At 34.4% G+C, this 24600-nt stretch overlaps 3 protein-coding genes and 1 long non-coding RNA gene across 7 annotated transcripts; 2 read left to right on the top strand and 2 right to left on the bottom strand.

Annotated features, from left to right (window-relative positions):
- Window positions 1-12341: 12341 nt before the first annotated feature.
- On the top strand, window positions 12342-13400 carry LOC116922620 (ragulator complex protein LAMTOR1). Of its 2 annotated transcripts, none has more exons than XM_032929002.2 (5): window positions 12342-12530; window positions 12609-12685; window positions 12749-12832; window positions 12895-13043; window positions 13118-13400. In XM_032929002.2, exons 1-5 carry the CDS (start codon window positions 12492-12494, stop codon window positions 13279-13281), a joined length of 513 nt encoding a protein of 170 aa, XP_032784893.1. In that variant the 5' UTR covers window positions 12342-12491; the 3' UTR covers window positions 13282-13400. The 2 variants fall into 2 exon arrangements, with proteins under 2 accessions (XP_032784893.1, XP_032784892.1); XM_032929001.2 differs by having other exon boundaries at window positions 13115-13398.
- Window positions 13401-13436: 36 nt separating this feature from the next.
- Window positions 13437-16231, bottom strand: LOC116922613 (targeting protein for Xklp2). The gene is made up of 12 exons (XM_032928994.2): window positions 16070-16231; window positions 15858-15989; window positions 15593-15800; window positions 15431-15530; window positions 15176-15355; window positions 14994-15115; window positions 14724-14847; window positions 14481-14666; window positions 14264-14413; window positions 14039-14206; window positions 13753-13977; window positions 13437-13679 (listed from the first exon to the last, which is right to left on the bottom strand). The coding sequence occupies exons 2-12, from the start codon at window positions 15964-15966 to the stop codon at window positions 13515-13517; spliced, it is 1737 nt and encodes a 578-aa protein (XP_032784885.1). The 5' UTR covers window positions 15967-15989; window positions 16070-16231; the 3' UTR covers window positions 13437-13514.
- A 3415-nt stretch (window positions 16232-19646) lies between these two features.
- LOC123472344 lies at window positions 19647-21810 on the top strand. Its single transcript, XR_006646768.1, has 2 exons — window positions 19647-20335; window positions 20524-21810. It is a non-coding gene; the product is annotated as an uncharacterized LOC123472344 (long non-coding RNA).
- On the bottom strand, window positions 21638-24467 carry LOC116922602 (tyrosine-protein phosphatase non-receptor type 2). 3 transcript variants are annotated; one of them, XM_032928979.2, is made up of 11 exons: window positions 24310-24466; window positions 24148-24240; window positions 23835-24032; window positions 23575-23730; window positions 23382-23516; window positions 23193-23320; window positions 22978-23133; window positions 22833-22917; window positions 22365-22770; window positions 22123-22297; window positions 21638-22005 (listed from the first exon to the last, which is right to left on the bottom strand). In XM_032928979.2, exons 3-11 carry the CDS (start codon window positions 23907-23909, stop codon window positions 21783-21785), a joined length of 1539 nt encoding a protein of 512 aa, XP_032784870.1. In that variant the 5' UTR covers window positions 23910-24032; window positions 24148-24240; window positions 24310-24466; the 3' UTR covers window positions 21638-21782. The 3 variants fall into 3 exon arrangements, with proteins under 3 accessions (XP_032784870.1, XP_032784873.1, XP_032784874.1); XM_032928982.2 differs by having other exon boundaries at window positions 21946-22000; window positions 24310-24467; XM_032928983.2 differs by having other exon boundaries at window positions 21946-21997; window positions 24310-24467.
- Between the last annotated feature and the right edge of the window lie 133 nt (window positions 24468-24600).

Genomic DNA, 24600 nt, shown 5'->3' with positions numbered 1-24600 from the left:
GAAAAAGTGGGAAGGGTATAGCCTTCCCACTTTTGTCAAAATCGGCAAAAAACGAGATCTCTTGAATTTCTCCAAAAATCACACGGTATAATCGAAATTGAACGCTGATTTCGATTTAGTCATTGGTTTTCTAGTTAAACCAGCCGTTAAAAAAATTAACGAAATCAGTGCTGTTAGCGCACCAACTTATTTTATGGTTTTTAATGTTTAAATCAAATACTATAAGAACAATAGAAAAATAAACCTGATTTCCGTGATTTTCATTCAATTCTGAATCGAAATCATGTATTTTAAGCAAAATTTGAAATTTGACCAAAAATGAAAAAGTGGGAAGGGTATAGCCTTCCCACTTTTGTCAAAATCGGCAAAAAACGAGATCTCTTGAATTTCTCCAAAAATCACACGGTATAATCGAAATTGAACGCTGATTTCGATTTAGTCATTGGTTTTCTAGTTAAACCAGCCGTTAAAAAAATTAACGGAATCAGTGCTGTTAGCGCACCAACTTATTTTATGGTTTTTAATGTTTAAATCAAATACTATAAGAACAATAGAAAAATAAACCTGATTTCCGTGATTTTCATTCAATTCTGAATCGAAATCATGTATTTTAAGCAAAATTTGAAATTTGACCAAAAATGAAAAAGTGGGAAGGGTATAGCCTTCCCACTTTTGTCAAAATCGGCAAAAAACGAGATCTCTTGAATTTCTCCAAAAATCACACGGTATAATCGAAATTGAACGCTGATTTCGATTTAGTCATTGGTTTTCTAGTTAAACCAGCCGTTAAAAAAATTAACGAAATCAGTGCTGTTAGCGCACCAACTTATTTTATGGTTTTTAATGTTTAAATCAAATACTATAAGAACAATAGAAAAATAAACCTGATTTCCGTGATTTTCATTCAATTCTGAATCGAAATCATGTATTTTAAGCAAAATTTGAAATTTGACCAAAAATGAAAAAGTGGGAAGGGTATAGTCTTCCCACTTTTGTCAAAATCGGCAAAAAGGAGATCTCTTGAATTTCTCCAAAAATCACACGGTATAATCGAAATTGAACGCTGATTTCGATTTAGTCATTGGTTTTCTAGTTAAACCAGCCGTTAAAAAAATTAACGAAATCAGTGCTGTTAGCGCACCAACTTATTTTATGGTTTTTAATGTTTAAATCAAATACTATAAAAACAATAGAAAAATAAACCTGATTTCCGTGATTTTCATTCAATTCTGAATCGAAATCATGTATTTTAAGCAAAATTTGAAATTTGACCAAAAATGAAAAAGTGGGAAGGGTATAGCCTTCCCACTTTTGTCAAAATCGGCAAAAAACGAGATCTCTTGAATTTCTCCAAAAATCACACGGTATAATCGAAATTGAACGCTGATTTCGATTTAGTCATTGGTTTTCTAGTTAAACCAGCCGTTAAAAAAATTAACGAAATCAGTGCTGTTAGCGCACCAACTTATTTTATGGTTTTTAATATTTAAATCAAATACTATAAGAACAATAGAAAAATAAACCTGATTTCCGTGATTTTCAGTCAATTCTGAATCGAAATCATGTATTTTAAGCAAAATTTGAAATTTGACCAAAAATGAAAAAGTGGGAAGGGTATAGCCTTCCCACTTTTGTCAAAATCGGCAAAAAACGAGATCTCTTGAATTTCTCCAAAAATCACACGGTATAATCGAAATTGAACGCTGATTTCGATTTAGTCATTGGTTTTCTAGTTAAACCAGCCGTTAAAAAAATTCACAAAATCAGTGCTGTTAGCGCACCAACTTATTTTATGGTTTTTAATGTTTAAATCAAATACTATAAGAACAATAGAAAAATAAACCTGATTTCCGTGATTTTCATTCAATTCTGAATCGAAATCATGTATTTTAAGCAAAATTTGAAATTTGACCAAAAATGAAAAAGTGGGAAGGGTATAGCCTTCCCACTTTTGTCAAAATCGGCAAAAAACGAGATCTCTTGAATTTCTCCAAAAATCACACGGTATAATCGAAATTGAACGCTGATTTCGATTTAGTCATTGGTTTTCTAGTTAAACCAGCCGTTAAAAAAATTAACGAAATCAGTGCTGTTAGCGCACCAACTTATTTTATGGTTTTTAATGTTTAAATCAAATACTATAAGAACAATAGAAAAATAAACCTGATTTCCGTGATTTTCAGTCAATTCTGAATCGAAATCATGTATTTTAAGCAAAATTTGAAATTTGACCAAAAATGAAAAAGTGGGAAGGGTATAGCCTTCCCACTTTTGTCAAAATCGGCAAAAAACGAGATCTCTTGAATTTCTCCAAAAATCACACGGTATAATCGAAATTGAACGCTGATTTCGATTTAGTCATTGGTTTTCTAGTTAAACCAGCCGTTAAAAAAATTAACGAAATCAGTGCTGTTAGCGCACCAACTTATTTTATGGTTTTTAATGTTTAAATCAAATACTATAAGAACAATAGAAAAATAAACCTGATTTCCGTGATTTTCAGTCAATTCTGAATCGAAATCATGTATTTTAAGCAAAATCTGAAATTTGACCAAAAATGAAAAAGTGGGAAGGGTATAGCCTTCCCACTTTTGTCAAAATCGGCAAAAAACGAGATCTCTTGAATTTCTCCAAAAATCACACGGTATAATCGAAATTGAACGCTGATTTCGATTTAGTCATTGGTTTTCTAGTTAAACCAGCCGTTAAAAAAATTAACGAAATCAGTGCTGTTAGCGCACCAACTTATTTTATGGTTTTTAATGTTTAAATCAAATACTATAAGAACAATAGAAAAATAAACCTGATTTCCGTGATTTTCATTCAATTCTGAATCGAAATCATGTATTTTAAGCAAAATTTGAAATTTGACCAAAAATGAAAAAGTGGGAAGGGTATAGCCTTCCCACTTTTGTCAAAATCGGCAAATAACGAGATCTCTTGAATTTCTCCAAAAATCACACGGTATAATCGAAATTGAACGCTGATTTCGATTTAGTCATTGGTTTTCTAGTTAAACCAGCCGTTAAAAAAATTAACGAAATCAGTGCTGTTAGCGCACCAACTTATTTTATGGTTTTTAATGTTTAAATCAAATACTATAAGAACAATAGAAAAATAAACCTGATTTCCGTGATTTTCATTCAATTCTGAATCGAAATCATGTATTTTAAGCAAAATTTGAAATTTGACCAAAAATGAAAAAGTGGGAAGGGTATAGCCTTCCCACTTTTGTCAAAATCGGCAAAAAACGAGATCTCTTGAATTTCTCCAAAAATCACACGGTATAATCGAAATTGAACGCTGATTTCGATTTAGTCATTGGTTTTCTAGTTAAACCAGCCGTTAAAAAAATTAACGAAATCAGTGCTGTTAGCGCACCAACTTATTTTATGGTTTTTAATGTTTAAATCAAATACTATAAGAACAATAGAAAAATAAACCTGATTTCCGTGATTTTCAGTCAATTCTGAATCGAAATCATGTATTTTAAGCAAAATTTGAAATTTGACCAAAAATGAAAAAGTGGGAAGGGTATAGCCTTCCCACTTTTGTCAAAATCGGCAAAAAACGAGATCTCTTGAATTTCTCCAAAAATCACACGGTATAATCGAAATTGAACGCTGATTTCGATTTAGTCTTTGGTTTTCTAGTTAAACCAGCCGTTAAAAAAATTCACAAAATCAGTGCTGTTAGCGCACCAACTTATTTTATGGTTTTTAATGTTTAAATCAAATACTATAAGAACAATAGAAAAATAAACCTGATTTCCGTGATTTTCATTCAATTCTGAATCGAAATCATGTATTTTAAGCAAAATTTGAAATTTGACCAAAAATGAAAAAGTGGGAAGGGTATAGCCTTCCCACTTTTGTCAAAATCGGCAAAAAACGAGATCTCTTGAATTTCTCCAAAAATCATACGGTATAATCGAAATTGAACGCTGATTTCGATTTAGTCATTGGTTTTCTAGTTAAACCAGCCGTTAAAAAAATTAACGAAATCAGTGCTGTTAGCGCACCAACTTATTTTATGGTTTTTAATGTTTAAATCAAATACTATAAGAACAATAGAAAAATAAACCTGATTTCCGTGATTTTCATTCAATTCTGAATCGAAATCATGTATTTTAAGCAAAATTTGAAATTTGACCAAAAATGAAAAAGTGGGAAGGGTATAGCCTTCCCACTTTTGTCAAAATCGGCAAAAAACGAGATCTCTTGAATTTCTCCAAAAATCACACGGTATAATCGAAATTGAACGCTGATTTCGATTTAGTCATTGGTTTTCTAGTTAAACCAGCCGTTAAAAAAATTAACGAAATCAGTGCTGTTAGCGCACCAACTTATTTTATGGTTTTTAATGTTTAAATCAAATACTATAAGAACAATAGAAAAATAAACCTGATTTCCGTGATTTTCAGTCAATTCTGAATCGAAATCATGTATTTTAAGCAAAATTTGAAATTTGACCAAAAATGAAAAAGTGGGAAGGGTATAGCCTTCCCACTTTTGTCAAAATCGGCAAAAAACGAGATCTCTTGAATTTCTCCAAAAATCACACGGTATAATCGAAATTGAACGCTGATTTCGATTTAGTCTTTGGTTTTCTAGTTAAACCAGCCGTTAAAAAAATTAACGAAATCAGTGCTGTTAGCGCACCAACTTATTTTATGGTTTTTAATGTTTAAATCAAATACTATAAGAACAATAGAAAAATAAACCTGATTTCCGTGATTTTCATTCAATTCTGAATCGAAATCATGTATTTTAAGCAAAATTTGAAATTTGACCAAAAATGAAAAAGTGGGAAGGGTATAGCCTTGAGTGGGAAGGGTATAGCCTTCCCACTTTTGTCAAAATCGGCAAAAAACGAGATCTCTTGAATTTCTCCAAAAATCACACGGTATAATCGAAATTGAACGCTGATTTCGATTTAGTCATTGGTTTTCTAGTTAAACCAGCCGTTAAAAAAATTAACGAAATCAGTGCTGTTAGCGCACCAACTTATTTTATGGTTTTTAATGTTTAAATCAAATACTATAAGAACAATAGAAAAATAAACCTGATTTCCGTGATTTTCAGTCAATTCTGAATCGAAATCATGTATTTTAAGCAAAATCTGAAATTTGACCAAAAATGAAAAAGTGGGAAGGGTATAGCCTTCCCACTTTTGTCAAAATCGGCAAAAAACGAGATCTCTTGAATTTCTCCAAAAATCACACGGTATAATCGAAATTGAACGCTGATTTCGATTTAGTCATTGGTTTTCTAGTTAAACCAGCCGTTAAAAAAATTAACGAAATCAGTGCTGTTAGCGCACCAACTTATTTTATGGTTTTTAATGTTTAAATCAAATACTATAAGAACAATAGAAAAATAAACCTGATTTCCGTGATTTTCATTCAATTCTGAATCGAAATCATGTATTTTAAGCAAAATTTGAAATTTGACCAAAAATGAAAAAGTGGGAAGGGTATAGCCTTCCCACTTTTGTCAAAATCGGCAAAAAACGAGATCTCTTGAATTTCTCCAAAAATCACACGGTATAATCGAAATTGAACGCTGATTTCGATTTAGTCATTGGTTTTCTAGTTAAACCAGCCGTTAAAAAAATTAACGAAATCAGTGCTGTTAGCGCACCAACTTATTTTATGGTTTTTAATGTTTAAATCAAATACTATAAGAACAATAGAAAAATAAACCTGATTTCCGTGATTTTCATTCAATTCTGAATCGAAATCATGTATTTTAAGCAAAATTTGAAATTTGACCAAAAATGAAAAAGTGGGAAGGGTATAGCCTTCCCACTTTTGTCAAAATCGGCAAAAAACGAGATCTCTTGAATTTCTCCAAAAATCACACGGTATAATCGAAATTGAACGCTGATTTCGATTTAGTCATTGGTTTTCTAGTTAAACCAGCCGTTAAAAAAATTAACGAAATCAGTGCTGTTAGCGCACCAACTTATTTTATGGTTTTTAATGTTTAAATCAAATACTATAAGAACAATAGAAAAATAAACCTGATTTCCGTGATTTTCATTCAATTCTGAATCGAAATCATGTATTTTAAGCAAAATTTGAAATTTGACCAAAAATGAAAAAGTGGGAAGGGTATAGCCTTCCCACTTTTGTCAAAATCGGCAAAAAACGAGATCTCTTGAATTTCTCCAAAAATCACACGGTATAATCGAAATTGAACGCTGATTTCGATTTAGTCATTGGTTTTCTAGTTAAACCAGCCGTTAAAAAAATTAACGAAATCAGTGCTGTTAGCGCACCAACTTATTTTATGGTTTTTAATGTTTAAATCAAATACTATAAGAACAATAGAAAAATAAACCTGATTTCCGTGATTTTCATTCAATTCTGAATCGAAATCATGTATTTTAAGCAAAATTTGAAATTTGACCAAAAATGAAAAAGTGGGAAGGGTATATAGCCTTCCCACTTTTGTCAAAATCGGCAAAAAACGAGATCTCTTGAATTTCTCCAAAAATCACACGGTATAATCGAAATTGAACGCTGATTTCGATTTAGTCATTGGTTTTCTAGTTAAACCAGCCGTTAAAAAAATTAACGAAATCAGTGCTGTTAGCGCACCAACTTATTTTATGGTTTTTAATGTTTAAATCAAATACTATAAGAACAATAGAAAAATAAACCTGATTTCCGTGATTTTCATTCAATTCTGAATCGAAATCATGTATTTTAAGCAAAATTTGAAATTTGACCAAAAATGAAAAAGTGGGAAGGGTATAGCCTTCCCACTTTTGTCAAAATCGGCAAAAAACGAGATCTCTTGAATTTCTCCAAAAATCACACGGTATAATCGAAATTGAACGCTGATTTCGATTTAGTCATTGGTTTTCTAGTTAAACCAGCCGTTAAAAAAATTAACGAAATCAGTGCTGTTAGCGCACCAACTTATTTTATGGTTTTTAATGTTTAAATCAAATACTATAAGAACAATAGAAAAATAAACCTGATTTCCGTGATTTTCAGTCAATTCTGAATCGAAATCATGTATTTTAAGCAAAATTTGAAATTTGACCAAAAATGAAAAAGTGGGAAGGGTATAGCCTTCCCACTTTTGTCAAAATCGGCAAAAAACGAGATCTCTTGAATTTCTCCAAAAATCACACGGTATAATCGAAATTGAACGCTGATTTCGATTTAGTCATTGGTTTTCTAGTTAAACCAGCCGTTAAAAAAATTAACGAAATCAGTGCTGTTAGCGCACCAACTTATTTTATGGTTTTTAATGTTTAAATCAAATACTATAAGAACAATAGAAAAATAAACCTGATTTCCGTGATTTTCAGTCAATTCTGAATCGAAATCATGTATTTTAAGCAAAATTTGAAATTTGACCAAAAATGAAAAAGTGGGAAGGGTATAGCCTTCCCACTTTTGTCAAAATCGGCAAAAAACGAGATCTCTTGAATTTCTCCAAAAATCACACGGTATAATCGAAATTGAACGCTGATTTCGATTTAGTCTTTGGTTTTCTAGTTAAACCAGCCGTTAAAAAAATTCACAAAATCAGTGCTGTTAGCGCACCAACTTATTTTATGGTTTTTAATGTTTAAATCAAATACTATAAGAACAATAGAAAAATAAACCTGATTTCCGTGATTTTCATTCAATTCTGAATCGAAATCATGTATTTTAAGCAAAATTTGAAATTTGACCAAAAATGAAAAAGTGGGAAGGGTATAGCCTTCCCACTTTTGTCAAAATCGGCAAAAAACGAGATCTCTTGAATTTCTCCAAAAATCACACGGTATAATCGAAATTGAACGCTGATTTCGATTTAGTCATTGGTTTTCTAGTTAAACCAGCCGTTAAAAAAATTAACGAAATCAGTGCTGTTAGCGCACCAACTTATTTTATGGTTTTTAATGTTTAAATCAAATACTATAAGAACAATAGAAAAATAAACCTGATTTCCGTGATTTTCATTCAATTCTGAATCGAAATCATGTATTTTAAGCAAAATTTGAAATTTGACCAAAAATGAAAAAGTGGGAAGGGTATAGCCTTCCCACTTTTGTCAAAATCGGCAAAAAACGAGATCTCTTGAATTTCTCCAAAAATCACACGGTATAATCGAAATTGAACGCTGATTTCGATTTAGTCATTGGTTTTCTAGTTAAACCAGCCGTTAAAAAAATTAACGAAATCAGTGCTGTTAGCGCACCAACTTATTTTATGGTTTTTAATGTTTAAATCAAATACTATAAGAACAATAGAAAAATAAACCTGATTTCCGTGATTTTCATTCAATTCTGAATCGAAATCATGTATTTTAAGCAAAATTTGAAATTTGACCAAAAATGAAAAAGTGGGAAGGGTATAGCCTTCCCACTTTTGTCAAAATCGGCAAAAAACGAGATCTCTTGAATTTCTCCAAAAATCACACGGTATAATCGAAATTGAACGCTGATTTCGATTTAGTCATTGGTTTTCTAGTTAAACCAGCCGTTAAAAAAATTAACGAAATCAGTGCTGTTAGCGCACCAACTTATTTTATGGTTTTTAATGTTTAAATCAAATACTATAAGAACAATAGAAAAATAAACCTGATTTCCGTGATTTTCATTCAATTCTGAATCGAAATCATGTATTTTAAGCAAAATTTGAAATTTGACCAAAAATGAAAAAGTGGGAAGGGTATAGCCTTCCCACTTTTGTCAAAATCGGCAAAAAACGAGATCTCTTGAATTTCTCCAAAAATCACACGGTATAATCGAAATTGAACGCTGATTTCGATTTAGTCATTGGTTTTCTAGTTAAACCAGCCGTTAAAAAAATTAACGAAATCAGTGCTGTTAGCGCACCAACTTATTTTATGGTTTTTAATGTTTAAATCAAATACTATAAGAACAATAGAAAAATAAACCTGATTTCCGTGATTTTCATTCAATTCTGAATCGAAATCATGTATTTTAAGCAAAATTTGAAATTTGACCAAAAATGAAAAAGTGGGAAGGGTATAGCCTTCCCACTTTTGTCAAAATCGGCAAAAAACGAGATCTCTTGAATTTCTCCAAAAATCACACGGTATAATCGAAATTGAACGCTGATTTCGATTTAGTCATTGGTTTTCTAGTTAAACCAGCCGTTAAAAAAATTAACGAAATCAGTGCTGTTAGCGCACCAACTTATTTTATGGTTTTTAATGTTTAAATCAAATACTATAAGAACAATAGAAAAATAAACCTGATTTCCGTGATTTTCATTCAATTCTGAATCGAAATCATGTATTTTAAGCAAAATTTGAAATTTGACCAAAAATGAAAAAGTGGGAAGGGTATAGCCTTCCCACTTTTGTCAAAATCGGCAAAAAACGAGATCTCTTGAATTTCTCCAAAAATCACACGGTATAATCGAAATTGAACGCTGATTTCGATTTAGTCATTGGTTTTCTAGTTAAACCAGCCGTTAAAAAAATTAACGAAATCAGTGCTGTTAGCGCACCAACTTATTTTATGGTTTTTAACGTTTAAATCAAATACTATAAGAACAATAGAAAAATAAACCTGATTTCCGTGATTTTCATTCAATTCTGAATCGAAATCATGTATTTTAAGCAAAATTTGAATTTTGACCAAAAATGAAAAAGTGGGAAGGGTATAGCCTTCCCACTTTTGTCAAAATCGGCAAAAAACGAGATCTCTTGAATTTCTCCAAAAATCACACGGTATAATCGAAATTGAACGCTGATTTCGATTTAGTCTTTGGTTTTCTAGTTAAACCAGCCGTTAAAAAAATTCACAAAATCAGTGCTGTTAGCGCACTAACTTATTTTATGGTTTTTAATGTTTAAATCAAATACTATAAGAACAATAGAAAAATAAACCTGATTTCCGTGATTTTCATTCAATTCTGAATCGAAATCATGTATTTTAAGCAAAATTTGAAATTTGACCAAAAATGAAAAAGTGGGAAGGGTATAGCCTTCCCACTTTTGTCAAAATCGGCAAAAAACGAGATCTCTTGAATTTCTCCAAAAATCACACGGTATAATCGAAATTGAACGCTGATTTCGATTTAGTCATTGGTTTTCTAGTTAAACCAGCCGTTAAAAAAATTAACGAAATCAGTGCTGTTAGCGCACCAACTTATTTTATGGTTTTTAACGTTTAAATCAAATACTATAAGAACAATAGAAAAATAAACCTGATTTCCGTGATTTTCATTCAATTCTGAATCGAAATCATGTATTTTAAGCAAAATTTGAATTTTGACCAAAAATGAAAAAGTGGGAAGGGTATAGCCTTCCCACTTTTGTCAAAATCGGCAAAAAACGAGATCTCTTGAATTTCTCCAAAAATCACACGGTATAATCGAAATTGAACGCTGATTTCGATTTAGTCATTGGTTTTCTAGTTAAACCAACCGTTAAAAAAATTAACGAAATCAGTGCTGTTAGCGCACCAACTTATTTTATGGTTTTTAACGTTTAAATCAAATACTATAAGAACAATAGAAAAATAAACCTGATTTCCGTGATTTTCATTCAATTCTGAATCGAAATCATGTATTTTAAGCAAAATTTGAAATTTGACCAAAAATGAAAAAGTGGGAAGGGTATAGCCTTCCCACTTTTGTCAAAATCGGCAAAAAACGAGATCTCTTGATTTTCTCCAAAAATCACACGGTATAATCGAAATTAAACGCTGATTTCGATTTAGTCATTGGTTTTCTAGTTAAACCAGCCGTTAAAAAAATTAACGAAATCAGTGCTGTTAGCGCACCAACTTATTTTATGGTTTTTAACGTTTAAATCAAATACTATAAGAACAATAGAAAAATAAACCTGATTTCCGTGATTTTCATTCAATTCTGAATCGAAATCATGTATTTTAAGCAAAATTTGAAATTTGACCAAAAATGAAAAAGTGGGAAGGGTATAGCCTTCCCACTTTTGTCAAAATCGGCAAAAAACGAGATCTCTTGAATTTCTCCAAAAATCACACGGTATAATCGAAATGCAACGCTGACTTCGATTTAGTCATTGGTTTTCTAGTTAAACCAGCCGTTAAAAAAATTAACGAAATCAGTGCTGTTAGCGCACCAACTTAATTTATGGTTTTTAACGTTTAAATCAAATACTATAAGAACAATAGAAAAATAAACCTGATTTCCGTGATTTTCATACAATTTTGAATCGAAATCATGTATTTAAAGCAAAATTTGACAAAAAATGAAAAAGTGGGAAGGGTATATAGCCTTCCCACTTTTGTCAAAATCGGCAAAAAACGAGATCTCTTGAATTTCTCCAAAAATGACACGGTATAATCGAAATTAAACGCTGATTTCGATTTAGTCATTGGTTTTCTAGTTAAACCAGCCGTTAAAAAAATTAACGAAATCAGTGCTGTTAGCGCACCAACTTATTTTATGGTTTTTAACGTTTAAATCAAATACTATAAGAAAAATAGAAAAATAAACCTGATTTCCGTGATTTTCATTCAATTCTGAATCGAAATCATGTATTTTAAGCAAAATTTGAAATTTGGCCAAGAATTAAAAAGTGGGAAGGGCCTTCCCAATTTCGTCAAAATCGGCAAAAAAACGAGATCTCTTGAATTTCTCCAAAAATCACACGGTATAATCGAAATTGAACGCTGATTCGAATATTTTTTCGATTTGACAACGCGCTGGCAGTAACCTATATTGCATGTTAGTGCCACCTCCATTCAATTAGCAGTTAGATAGACGCTCATTTTAATTTTTTTTTATCGACTTCATTTCATGAATACTTCATATTTGTCATCAATTACAGTGAAATCCTGGTATATGATGCGAGTCCATATAATTTAATTGCTTAGGCTTCAGAATAGTAAAAGATCGGCTAAAACTATAATTTTATTGGTGGAGAACGCATGGCAATAAAAATAGTATCCTTCCAGGTTCGATCCACTTATAGGGAGGCGGATTTAGTAGCCATCAAGAAAACGGACGGCTATGTCCGAACAATCTCAACACGACGACATCCAACGAGTTTTATTGGAACAGTGTTAATATTACTACATTATAAAAAAAACTCTTATGCAACTATTGAAATAAGATTAATTATTAATTAACCAAGTTCATACTCAGGCACTATTCATGGTCTAAGGTACTGTACCTACCACTCACATGTTCATTCATCACCACAATTCTTTTCATCTCACTCGCCTTTCCCAGTTCCCACTTCCCAAGACCCTTTCGGAAACTCCCAGTGCCACGGACACTGGGACTAGTATTTTTAATGTCTTAGATTGCATTCTAGATGGCGTTACTTGTTCCCTGTATAATGAATGCTTTTCGAGCTTTAGTTCATAAATCGATTTTCAGATGTCACTTGCGTTTGTGCAATTTTCTCTGAGACGTTTTGTTTGTACCTACAAACCGACTATTAATATTAATTCGGTATTAGTTGTCGATCTTTGTAGGAATAGAGATCGTAGAAGTTGAAGAACATTAGCTCCGTTTTATAATGGGTTGCTGTTGTTCAACTGATAAAGATTCCAACCAGGTTTGTTTACAGAAACATCTGCTTGTTTATGTCTTAAACGCCCCCTAACTCTTAACTATCTTCGTATTCATGTATCAGAATGGAGAAACCAACGAAAGAACGCATTTGTTAGGAAATCCAGTTAGCAACAATACACCTATTCAGAGAACACCATAGTAACTGAATTTTTAAGCTACCATTTCTGCTGTACTGAAATTGCCATGTTCTTTTAAAAATAGTGATGGCTTGCGGTATCCAGGATCTGTACCAAAACCGACTGACGAACAGTCTGCTTTGAACAAAATACTCCAGCAAACTGCCACGTATTGATAAATTGTATCCATTTAACAGAAGTCATCATAACAAGTATCTTTTTTTTTTCTAGAAATGTAATTGATGTTGCTGCGCTTGATTCACATAACCTGGAGCAGCATGAGTATGTTGAAAGAGCCAGGCAGTATATTCAGAAAGCCCAAGCTGCTCAACCAGTATTACAGTCAAAATACAGCAAGCTCATCCTTTCTAAAAACTCAGGTATGTCTGGATGCAGTAGTTAAATAAGAAATACATAATTGCTTTTGTTGTTGTGTTTTTATGAATATTAGCAGTTTTAAAGGATGTGCCTGCAATTGACAATCTGCTGATTGATTCTCCCATTTGTGTTATGGACTATCACATGATGATCAAGAATTCAGCCAAAATTTCCAAAGCACTAAACGACATTCACATTGAGCATAAGGAAGATCTGGTAGTTCCTTTTGCCATTCCCTAACAATGATTTTATAACTGACTAACTTTCATTGATTATCTGACTTCGAAAGTGTGATGTTGCTAAAATCTTATGATCTATTAAATATGGAAAATACATTGTTTAACTACAAAAAAATTTGTTACATGTAAAGAATTCATTTTGTGTTTGGATAAAAATACGAAGTTAAATGATTATATTGCTGACAAAAATACAATTAAATTGCGGAAGACACGACTAATATTTCAAAGCTAAACTTATTTCTTCGTAAATTTGGGGGTTTTAGGAATGGTGAGAATATCAGCATCTGCCTTTTTTATTTCTATGCACTTAAAATGTCGTACCGGGTTGGCAACAAAATTAGTTTCTTCCCGCATCCGAGCCGCTAGCTCTGCTTCTTTCTGGAGTTTTTCTTGCTCACGCTAAAAGGCAACGAAAAAGGAGATATAATTAATAGAAAAATTAAACCACTTCTATCATGCTTCATTGATTTACCCTGAGTTTATGCATTTCTTTTTCTTGTTCTCGTTCTTTCAAAAACTGGTCAAAATGTTTTCTTTCAGCAGCTCGTTTTACCGTTGTCAAAGAAAACTCGACAACATCCGTAATATTGTGTTGACTATGATCTAATTTTACTTTGAATGGCTCCTTAATTAGAACTTTAGCAGGTTGTGCCTTAAACTGTGCAGCCTTACGTTCTTCTAAACGCAATTCTGCCAACTTAACAATAAAATTCGAATAACTGTCGTTGTCAAAAAGACATTATTTTTTATAGATGTACCTGAGTAAGGAATCTTTCTTTCTTTGAGATACCGAGGGTGTCATAACTGAGTTGAAATGGCGCGGGCCGTGTTGACATGAGGGTTGGTCGCTCAGGAATGGAAGGATGTGAAAAATTTGGACAAGGGTTAGCGTGAAATTCTCTCTGCTTGCGCTCTTCTTGCACAACCTAACATACGTTGTGTAAATTCTCGGCGTAAAATGTTGATATATTTAAGTAGATTACCTTTTCAAATTTTTTTTCTTTACGACGCTGTAAAAGTTTGTCACGATCTTCGAAACTAAACGGTTCAACGACAGTTGACTTCAATCGTTCTCCAGTAGATGTAAGTGAGCCATTGGAAGAACTCCGACCCGCGGTTAAACTACCATTAGACTGAACGCGGCAAGGGATTTAAATTATTTACTCCTGTAACACTTCCGTTTGTTAATGAAAAACCTACTCTTGAACGCTGTCTTCTTTCCCTCCACGAATGTAAAGATGCTTTACCAGCTTCGCTGAACTTAGGTGTCTGAGGCACGGTATTCGGAATAACTTGTTTTCGTTCCACCGATGGGGCCTCGAATTTTGGAGCAGGTTTTGCATGGAACTTAAAATCATTTCCTTCTGATTCGCGAGGAGGAACGTTCTGTTTTTCATGACTTACGTTAGATAAACAGAAAAAACCGAGCAGCAATATTTTTACCTCTTTCTTATGATATTCAGTGAGATGGAATGGTTCGATTGTTGTTGTTTTGACTCCTTTTTTTGCAGGCAAGACAGGAGGTTTAAACACTTTTTCATCTACGCCATGCGCTTTAAACTGACTCCTTAAGTCGAAATTATTTCACAAAAAAAAGGGAAAAAAAGGGAAAAAAATAAATAAGAATAAATAAACAAACAACTAAAATAACAATAAAAAAAATAGTAATAATAAAAAATTAATTAAACATAAATAAAAATAAAAATTATTTACTTTTTCATTTCTTCTAACTCCTTTTGCTCTTTTTCTTCATGGCTTAAAACATGAACAGGGCGATGGCGTTTCGCTGCCATAAGCTGAGGGGTATGCGCCTCCGTTGAACGCATTTCAACTCTCTAATCGTTTGGAAACACTAATGTTCTGCATTTATTTTAATATCCAAAAGCTATTTTTACCTCCACCATTCGATAAACTTCTCCGTGTCGAGATGAGTGAAAACGTTCTGGCGTTTTCTTCTGCCAATTTTGAACACCTTCAGCCATGCTTGGGTTCGCGGGGACTGTCTGCACTATTTTTTTCTTGGACTCGGTTAAATTAAATGGTACTGGTTTCGTAACTTTAAGGATGTCATGAGTCTGAAAAAATTATTGGAATAACAAAGTAAGTGACTTCAATTTGTGTCAATAAAATTTGTTTTCTCTTTTTTTTACTTTGACAGGATTGTAAGATCTCAAACCACCAATAAAATACTTATCAGAATCCTCACTGGGTATCACTCCTTGGGCTTTTAAGGCAGGTTTTTTTAAAATACTGCAATCACAACATAAAATTTTAAAATGTAACAATTTGTAAAGCAATTTAAAATAACATACTTCACACTATTTGGTGCAATGGGACTTTCTTGTTTCCGATGAAACAATGGCCTACTTCCAACTGAGCGTGACCTGCGTCTAATTACTGGATATTCTTTCTCTTCTTCCTGGACAGATGAGATCTGTTCATTCCACAACATTGTTGCTCTGTCATCATCTTCATCACCATGGGGAGTAACATCTTCATATACTGTGTCATCTGCCTTTGCTACATAGAACAATCACTAAACCATAAGGACATTGTTAAATGCTACAATTTTTATACCAAAAAAGTATTGGTCAGCTTGCTCGGAGTCATCATCTTTCACAGCCGATGGCAAATCGCAGTAGTGTTGTGGCGCATTAAAATTCCAAGTGCTGTCTTCGTCCATCATGTCTTCCAGTGAAATGTTTTTGTCTAGAAGGAAATGTAATAGAAAAAGACACAAATTGAGAAAATGAAAGATAATACGAATAATTAATTTTTTACTGAAATACTTTAATGGTTGGAAAGGTTATCTACACGTTTCCCGACAAGACGAAGCTGGGATGTTTCCCTGCCTCACAGAAAAGTTTGAATGTCTGAACTGACCGTTGAGCACCTCCTATAGATTGTTACATTTAGGAGTCGACTCTCACGAAGTTGAAACTTTTGTCGTTGGACTCCACTGGTGTTGCAGCCCCAGGCCCCCAGCCTTGCAGCAGAGTCATAGATAAGATGGTTCAAGTACTCCATGTTAAACGCCTGTAAATAAGCCACGCCCAACGTCACTCTTCGCAAACCAGATTTTAAAGGCTTTTTTGGATTCGCTCCCTCCGATTGACCTGCACCAAGCGGATGTCTGATTGCACTAACAAGAGAGATAGCGGTTTTTCATAGTAGTTTGACCATCTAATCTATGACTGCTTGCAGTTTTGTAGTGTAGGGTGGGGGTGAAGGTGTTCTTAGTTGTGGTTAACATGAAAATTGTTTCAAAGAAATAAGTGCCTAGTAAATCAAATATTTACGGATCTTTAAAAGAATTATGATGGAAAAAAAATTAATAATTTCTCTAATAACAGGACTTTTGATTTTAAATGCTGGCAGGCTGGCTGATGAATGATGACTAGGGAATGGCCCCGATTGGCTGTAATCAGGTAAAGCGATCTGGTGCGAACTGTTTCTGTCCTTTTGAAGCAGTTCGGTTCAGTGCAGTTCTTCAGGTGCGAAGTAGTACAAGCTGTCACCATTTTGAATAATGGCGGTAGGGCTCGGCCCCGATCACATTCTAATCGGGGACACCGCTAAGCTTCCCCGATAAAAATGAATCGGGGAAGTTCGGTGCGGGGATTTCTTTTTTCGGTGCAGAACGGTGCTATAATCGGTGCTGCACCGATAGCACCGCTTCAGCCATAGGGTCTTACCAGTGACCTTGCGTTCTGATAGGCCAACGAGAATCACGTGACTAGGGTTACATTTTGTTCTTGTTGGCCGCAGGGCCACTGCCAATTTAGAACACTATTCATTGATAATCGGGGAAGGCACCGATCACCGATATCACCGCACCGAGTACCGATATCACCGCACCGAGTACCGAAATCACTTCCCCGATAAAGATTATCCCCGCACCGGATCGACTAAAAAGATCCCCGATTCGCGCGGGGCCGAGCGCTAAATGGCGGCTTAACTGTTGAAGTTTGAAGTTAACTACTGATATATTTAGCACTTTTGCTTTTTTTTTTTATTATAAACATTCATATGGAAGTTTAATATTTTCTAGTTCTTTTGCCAGAGTCATAGAACCCTGGCTGCTCCACACTGTGTTGGAGCCCTTGGAGGTCCCTATAGATCTTATTGCAATTCAAAAGTACGCGACAAGCCAAAAGTCGTGCGCAGCTTACGCGGATGCGCACCACTGTGGCCTATAGCTGAACTAAAAATTGTTTTATGCTTGACTATAACCATTCGTACGATGCTTTACCGTTAAGCAGACAGATCGCACTCATGGTCATGGAATCTGCAAGTTTGTTTTCATAAATAAATACAACAAACTCGTCTCATGTTATTTAATAACAAGGTTTTACGCTGCAGTGACTGAAACAACGGACGAAATGTCAACTGGAAAATAACTGGCAATCCGTCTGTGGTAAAGCATCGTACGAATGGTTATAGTCAAGCATAAAACAATTTTTAGTTCGGCTATAGGCCACAGTGGTGCGCATCGGCGTAAGCTGCGCACGACTTTTGGCTTGTCGCGTACTTTTGAATTGCAATAAGATCTATACCAGTTTGGGGTTCCAAAGCAGATAAGAAGGGCTTCATCTATGTTCCACAGTCTAATTTTTTTTTCGTCGTTTCTGGGCGGAGCATAGTGGTGGAAACTTGATTCAAAGTCATCAGAAATAAATCGACTTTTTCAGGCTATGGATGCTGTAGCATAGAACATGGCCTTAGTTCATAGCCCACTGAATGTAATAGTTCAAGCCTGAAGTCTAGAACTGTAAAAGTGACTCACCCCTCCGGCGATGGGAGGAGCTTATTCTCGAATGGACACTAGCACCACCACCAAAGATTCTTGGAACTTCATTGAACAATCGTTAACAAAACAAAAAACAAACAAAACAGTTAGTTGTCGTTTTAGCGTTTTGATGTTAGAGTTCTTTTTACTTTTTGAAAGTGTTGAAATTGAAGACAAAAGTTACGGGTTTGGAATATTTTTCATTGCAAGTCTTCTCCTGTTTAATTGAATAACAAGGATGTAAGTAAACAAAAATTATTAAGCATCAATTTTATCTTGTGTTTATTATTGCTAAACGTCAAGTTACGAAAAGGCCCTGTATTATCAAGAATAAAAAATTTTCAATCCAAAAAGACTAATTATTATTCTTATTAGTAGTAGAGTTATCTTATTAGTTATATTATATATTTCAGGTATAGCATAGCTGAGTGGTTAACGCGTCTGACAAGTGCATTAAATGAGAATAGGTATTAGGTTCAGACCCCATCTGATTCTTGCCTTTTTTTTTCAGTGTTAGCACCATTTTATACAATATTTACATTAAATAAACGAAAATTTCAAAAAATAATTACATTGCATTTTTATTCATACACCAAAGAAAAAATTTGAAAATAAACGTAAAACACAATTGTTATATATATAGCGAAGTATTTGTAAAAACGGCATGTTTATATTTTGAAAAATGTTGTTCTTCGACACCAGTAGAACGCGCTGAAGTCCATTCCAAGTTGGAAAAAAGGAGGTAGGGAGTGCGTCAAAACGATTGAACGGGCAAGATAGGGAAGCTCCAGGCTTTAGCTATTACATACAGTGGGCTATGCTTAGTTCCAGATGGAATCGGTATTCCTAATCTGTAGCATCGTTTTCCAGGTGGTTTTCCTTATGGGAGTTACCCGTACGTTCCCGGCTGTCAACTTCAATACGCCATCTCCTGGTATTGAGAGCCATCTTGTCGTGTTGAAAATTTTTTATATTTACGTTTATTGTTTATTTATCATTCTATTTAATTTATTCAATGCAATACCTTTTACCTTTATCATTTTGGTTTAATTTTTAAAAATATTACTTAACTAAGCAAACGGTACGCTTTCATTGAAATTTGTATTAATTGTGAATTATCTACGACAGTCTAACCGGCTCCAAAACCCGATTACATTACTTTGTACCCTGTTTGCCCCGTTTCGTGTAATACATTGAATTTTTATTTATTTTCCTTCACTTGCCCACCTTTTTTCAAGTTTAGGCCAGGCCGTGTCGTTTACACTGGGTATTTTGAAACGAATTGAACCGTTTGAAAAGTACCTACCCGAGTAATAGCCGATCGGTCATTTTTCATGTAGGTAGGTCGGTGCGGTTTAACGTGTCTCGGGTAATCCCCTCGACCCAGTAGTACACGAAATTAAAATAGATTCAATTTGTAAAAATATAAAAGTTGGACAATAAAGTTGAGATTGGGTTTTTTTTTTCTTCGCCGAAGAAAATGCTAAAAATCGAAGTTTACTATGGTCGAATTCTCCATTTAAAAGAACATACCTATATTTCCATTGATTATGTTTGGAATTGTTAGATAAAAAAAGGGCCAGTGTAGATCGTGTACGCATCGTCGTGTACGTGTACTGGGTACATCGTGTATTATACCGTGTATTTGCCAAACTCCGCCCCCTAGTGGGAGGGGCTTAGCACGGCTTGTACACGGTTTATCACTAGCAGACGACGGCGGAAATTGGGTAAATCGTGTACGGAGCCTTCCGTGTACGTGTATTGGTTTGGTTTGGTTGTCAATTTTAAATAAATACGATACGATACGATAGTTTAAAATAAAGAGAGAAATCAGCAAATTTGGTCTTATTCTAATAAATATAATATATATATACATAAATAATTCTTTTAAAAAATCAACGATGGCTAACCATTGCATTTGCGCATTTTCAAAAACGAAATGATGAATGCCATTGAGCCTTGCCTATTGGAAATGACCATATGGACGTTTTTGTTGAGGATCATTCCCTTGGGTCACTCGTTTTAGGGAATAAGTCAGTGGTGTAAGTTGTGAGCAAACTAATTAACCGTTTTTGATTGGATTTATTAAGTAATCTGTTCTCTGTTGTGTTTCTTTCGCGTTTCAACCGACGGAAAATGGTTTTCAATAAAAAACAAACTGACTATATGCTGAGCATCGTTTCTATGTTTTCGGATAATACTTTACCTGCGTATATAATCAACGAAGAAACAAATTTGCCACCGCATGCTCTTTTGCCAAACCCAGGTAAGATTTCTGTTAAAGATAAACATAGCAATAGAATGTTTCATAAATTGTCAAAATGTTTACCAAAGAGTTTTTTCTACTTCATTGTAGAAAGGTTACGTATTTATCATTGAATGTCGTTCCATAATAAAACATACAACTTATACATATCTATAATATGTAATAAAAATGTAATCTGTTTTACCCAGGTGCAAAATTCATGATTAGATGGGAAGGCGCGAAATTTGAACAGGATTGGCACATAACTGTAAGTGAATGTCTATGTGTACCTTACTAATTATAAAAATTCCATTCATTTAATTAAGATAATACATGTGAGACTAAATTTCGAATAACTAATTTATATCGTCACATTCATACAAAATGATTTGAAATGACATTTCCCATTATATTAAATATTCAAATTATACTAAATAAACAAAGTATAAGAATCACAAAATGTATGTATCGTTTGTGCACAAGCATTATATTTAATAATAAGTAATGTTTGTGCATAAATTAAGAGGAATTAATTATAAATTAATTATAAATTCAAGACGAATACACGATTTACCCGGCAATCGTGTACTGTACACGGTGCTAAGCCCCTCCCACTAGGGGACGGAGTTTGGCAAATACACGGTATAATACACGATGTACCCAGTACACGTACACGACGATGCGTACACGATCTACACTGGCCCATAAAAAAACGTGTACAGGTTATGGTTTGTTAAACCAGATTGTATTGTTATTGTTGCTCTGTAGAAACAACGCTGCTTGTTAAGCATTACATTAGGAGTTCTGCACTGATAAATTCAAATGCCTTCCTGCTGTATTTTCTCTCTCTCTCTCTCTCTCTCTCTCTCTCCCTTGAAGAATTGAAAAACTTTACGAGAATAAGGAAACCGATACATTGAATCTACATTCTACTTAATGCTTTGAGGAAAGAGGCATGAACCATTACTATTCACGAACACAGAATTTGGCGGAAGGAGGCTTCAGTCTGAGTAATGGTTTCTATTAACATAGATGAGAAGCTGTTAAAATATTTTTTTAAAAAGGTGTGGCTGATGAAGAAATTATGGTGACTCAATGGGACTCGAGATTAACCACTGAGCACTTACCTCCTCTATACGACGTTGAACTAAAATCATCGAGTAACTTTGACCTGTCCTAGCAAAGAAATGGCAAAGCAAATCAGTCATAATGAATGAATGGGGGAGGGGGGGTCCAGTAGGGAAAATGGATGAGAGTGAGAGGCAGAGAGAACAAAATATTATGGAGGCTGCTGGTCTTTCAACCTACCAAAGATACAATGGATCAAGAAAATAACTAGGTCACTGTATGTACATAAGTTTACACAAGAGTCACACGGGGAAACTTTAGACCACAGCAAATTGGCTGATATTGACGATAACGCGAATTGGCTAGGGAAAATAGTTGCATCTTCATAAAAAGAAACTTGTCAACCATGAAAATACCGGAAACCAGCATATACCAGAACAAAAATACCCAAGCTGATACCGACCCATTTTGAACCAGTAATCACCTTCCCGTGTCGCTCTGACTTTCGTTCTTGTTCCTTTTGCTTCTCTTTAATGTTATTGATGATTTGTTGTGTTTTTTTACTCTTTTCTTTTCTTTCTTCACGTCTTTGGCGAACTCCGCCATCGTCAGATTCTGCTGTCCTAACCAAATTTAAATTGAATAAACTCATTCATAACTATAATTTATGAATATGGAGAACAATTGTCTTTCTAAATAAATCGAGCTATTACACTCCTAAACGAATTGCAAACACCAACCTTGGAATGGTGGATTCTGCTTGTTTCCGGCGTTTTCGCTCGCATTCGCTGGTTGTCGTCTCTTCAGCTACCGAGTCGCTCTCCGTAGGGTCTTCTTCGGTTTCAGAAGTAGTATATACTTCCATCTCTTCGCGAGGCCGTTTCGATGGAAGAACAGGAAGAGGGCGGTCATAATCTGAAAAAAAAAAAAAAATGCATAAGAAACAAGGCGTGAATGTGCCTTTCAAAACGAATGTCATTACCAGGTCGCACCAGCGATTCTGCGCGGGGAGGAATTGGCGGTGGGAGTTCTTCCGAATCATTGGTGGAATTTATTTCCTGATTGCCAATAATCTCTTCTGTCCCACGTTGGACATTGCATCCTTGATTGAAGTTAATTGTTTCAGAAGAAGCAACATCATCCTCTTCTTCAACCTCTTCGGGATTGTCTGAATCATCTTCGCTATCCGAGTCCGAATCACTACAACTTGTACTCCCAGGTAAATGAGGAGGAATCCATCTTCGTAGATCAATATTCATCGATTCGGCTCCCTCAATAATTGAGAGGTAAGAAAAGCGTAACTGCTCAGCAGTTTGAATTAAACCCATTCTATAGCGTCGCATTTCCAATAGGAGTTCCTTGACGTTTACTCTTTCGCCACGTTCCAACTACAAAAATAAAGAAATTTTCCAAGACATGCTTAAGTTATTTGTTACAATTAAGTTTTTACTTGTAAGAGCGCAGTGTCAACTATGCAAAACGTTCCTGATCGTCCGATGCCAGCTGAACAGTGGACAACAGCAGGCCCTATTGGTCTAAATATATGAATGAAAAGCAAACCTATTTTGATGAATTATGATTTATGAATGAATTACTCTTCGGCGGTTCCTGGTCCCAGTCCTCCAGTATTTCGAATATCCTGTAGATACTGAATGAAATCAGATGGGGTAGCCGGGACTCCAAAGTCAGGCCAAGTGGTGTAATGATATTGCCGAACTAACCTTACTTCTTCATTGTCCAAATCAACAAGTCTTGAAAATAACAGAAAATTAGTGAAGACCCTTTATTTACTTTTAAAGTCGTCATTCACCTTAATGTTCGAAGAATATAATTTTGCTTGTGATCTTCTTCAATAAGTTCAACAGTCAGGTGAACATCATCGAAAGTCAATGTGTGATTTGGGAGGGTTCCCAATGGCCAATAAGTATGGCATTTTATCTGCAAATGAAAAAAAGTACATAAAATTTCCATCTAAGTCTTTAAGTTGAAAAAGAAATACCTGATTTTTCTCAATAGTGTTATTTAGCATTGCAATTATTTTACAATTTTGCTCCCATACCATTGCCCAGAAATGAGAGACAGTGGCTGCTAAAGGCCCTTGTGTCAATATGTATGTCCTTTCTACAGCTTGTACCTTTTGGAAATAAAAGTTTGATTATTATTCTGAAACATAAGGTTAGACATACAAATACTTTGACAAGGCTGGCATTTATGTAGCTGCAAGTTCCTCTTCTTAAAACTATCCTACTATGATCAAAGGGGTTGACATCCCGATAACGATTTAAATCACGGTTAGCAATTTTTTTTGATTCAGCTATGCTGAAATTGGCTGACTTTTCTCTTATTTCCTGAAGTACAAAGAACATATTAAAGCAACATTGAAAGTAGAGAATTTCATAAAAAGATATAAAATGAGGATGCATGAACCATGAATTGCGAAATTTCATATTACCATAAATAGTGGCTGCCAACCACGACGACTTTCAATGGCTTGATATTCATCTTTAACGCCATAATCACATTCCATTTTGAATAACGTTTCCTCCAGGATGTCGGAATAAGGAGGCAAATGCTGAACGGCACCTAATCCAGTTAAAGAGAAAAAATCTTTCCTAAGATTTTTTAGCAGCAGAATGCCTCTTTGTTTGTCCTTCAAATAGGAAAGAATGACAGTTAGATTAAATTTTGTCAGTGGACAGTGTTTTTGGTGGTTAACACAACAAACGGAAAAAAATAGAAAACAAAAAAAAAAAAAGAAAAAACACCTAGAACGACGTTTATTAGGAACGAAGCTACCCAGCCGGCGGCGCTAACTTCAAAGTGGCGTGTGTTAATGAATAAACGTATGCAAAATCAACCTGACGAAAAAATTGGGTTGAAAAAGATAAAAAAAAATACTTTAAAAATATTTTGATTTATGAAAATACATTGGTGGCATTTAAAGCTTCTATTTTCGATTCAATAATCTTTTCATCGCTCTGATCGAATGGCGCCACTTAGGCAAGATGCTTGATAGATATGCTCTTTGTCGCCCCCTTCCTCCTCAGAGTAACCATGAGCATGATCTAACCACAATTCCAGGCCATAATAAAATGAGGACGCGAACCGCGGACTGCGTACAGGGTAAACTGCGGACTTTCAGGTGCGGATCGTCTCCATGCATTCAAACATAACACAGCTTGCCCGTGCCCCCGAATCAAATCTTCCTTCAATGGCTT

This window comes from Daphnia magna, linkage group LG5 (genome assembly GCF_020631705.1).
Source record: "Daphnia magna isolate NIES linkage group LG5, ASM2063170v1.1, whole genome shotgun sequence".
Lineage (NCBI taxonomy): Eukaryota > Metazoa > Arthropoda > Branchiopoda > Diplostraca > Daphniidae > Daphnia > Daphnia magna.
The sequence above is the reverse complement of the archived record's forward strand: the minus strand, read 5'-3'. Positions and strand labels throughout refer to the sequence as shown.

What these genes read in the sequence shown, in the direction of transcription:
- LOC116922602 (XM_032928979.2), bottom strand. Translation starts at nt 23,909, where the DNA reads ATGGAATGTGATTATGGCGTTAAAGATGAATATCAAGCCATTGAAAGT. An exon ending in GTTGGCAGCCACTATTTATG is followed by an intron (nt 23,731 to 23,834) that starts GTAATATGAAAT and finishes TTTGTACTTCAG; the next exon opens with GAAATAAGAGAAAAGTCAGC. An exon ending in TTGACACTGCGCTCTTACAA is followed by an intron (nt 22,771 to 22,832) that starts GTAAAAACTTAA and finishes TTATTTTTGTAG; the next exon opens with TTGGAACGTGGCGAAAGAGT.
- LOC116922613 (XM_032928994.2), bottom strand. Translation starts at nt 15,966, where the DNA reads ATGATGGACGAAGACAGCACTTGGAATTTTAATGCGCCACAACACTAC. An exon ending in GAGTTAGAAGAAATGAAAAA is followed by an intron (nt 14,848 to 14,993) that starts GTAAATAATTTT and finishes TTTCGACTTAAG; the next exon opens with GAGTCAGTTTAAAGCGCATG. An exon ending in CTGAATATCATAAGAAAGAG is followed by an intron (nt 14,667 to 14,723) that starts GTAAAAATATTG and finishes CATGAAAAACAG; the next exon opens with AACGTTCCTCCTCGCGAATC.
- LOC116922620 (XM_032929001.2), top strand. Translation starts at nt 12,492, where the DNA reads ATGGGTTGCTGTTGTTCAACTGATAAAGATTCCAACCAG. An exon ending in ATACTCCAGCAAACTGCCAC is followed by an intron (nt 12,833 to 12,894) that starts GTATTGATAAAT and finishes TTTTTTTTCTAG; the next exon opens with AAATGTAATTGATGTTGCTG. An exon ending in CATCCTTTCTAAAAACTCAG is followed by an intron (nt 13,044 to 13,114) that starts GTATGTCTGGAT and finishes TATGAATATTAG; the next exon opens with CAGTTTTAAAGGATGTGCCT.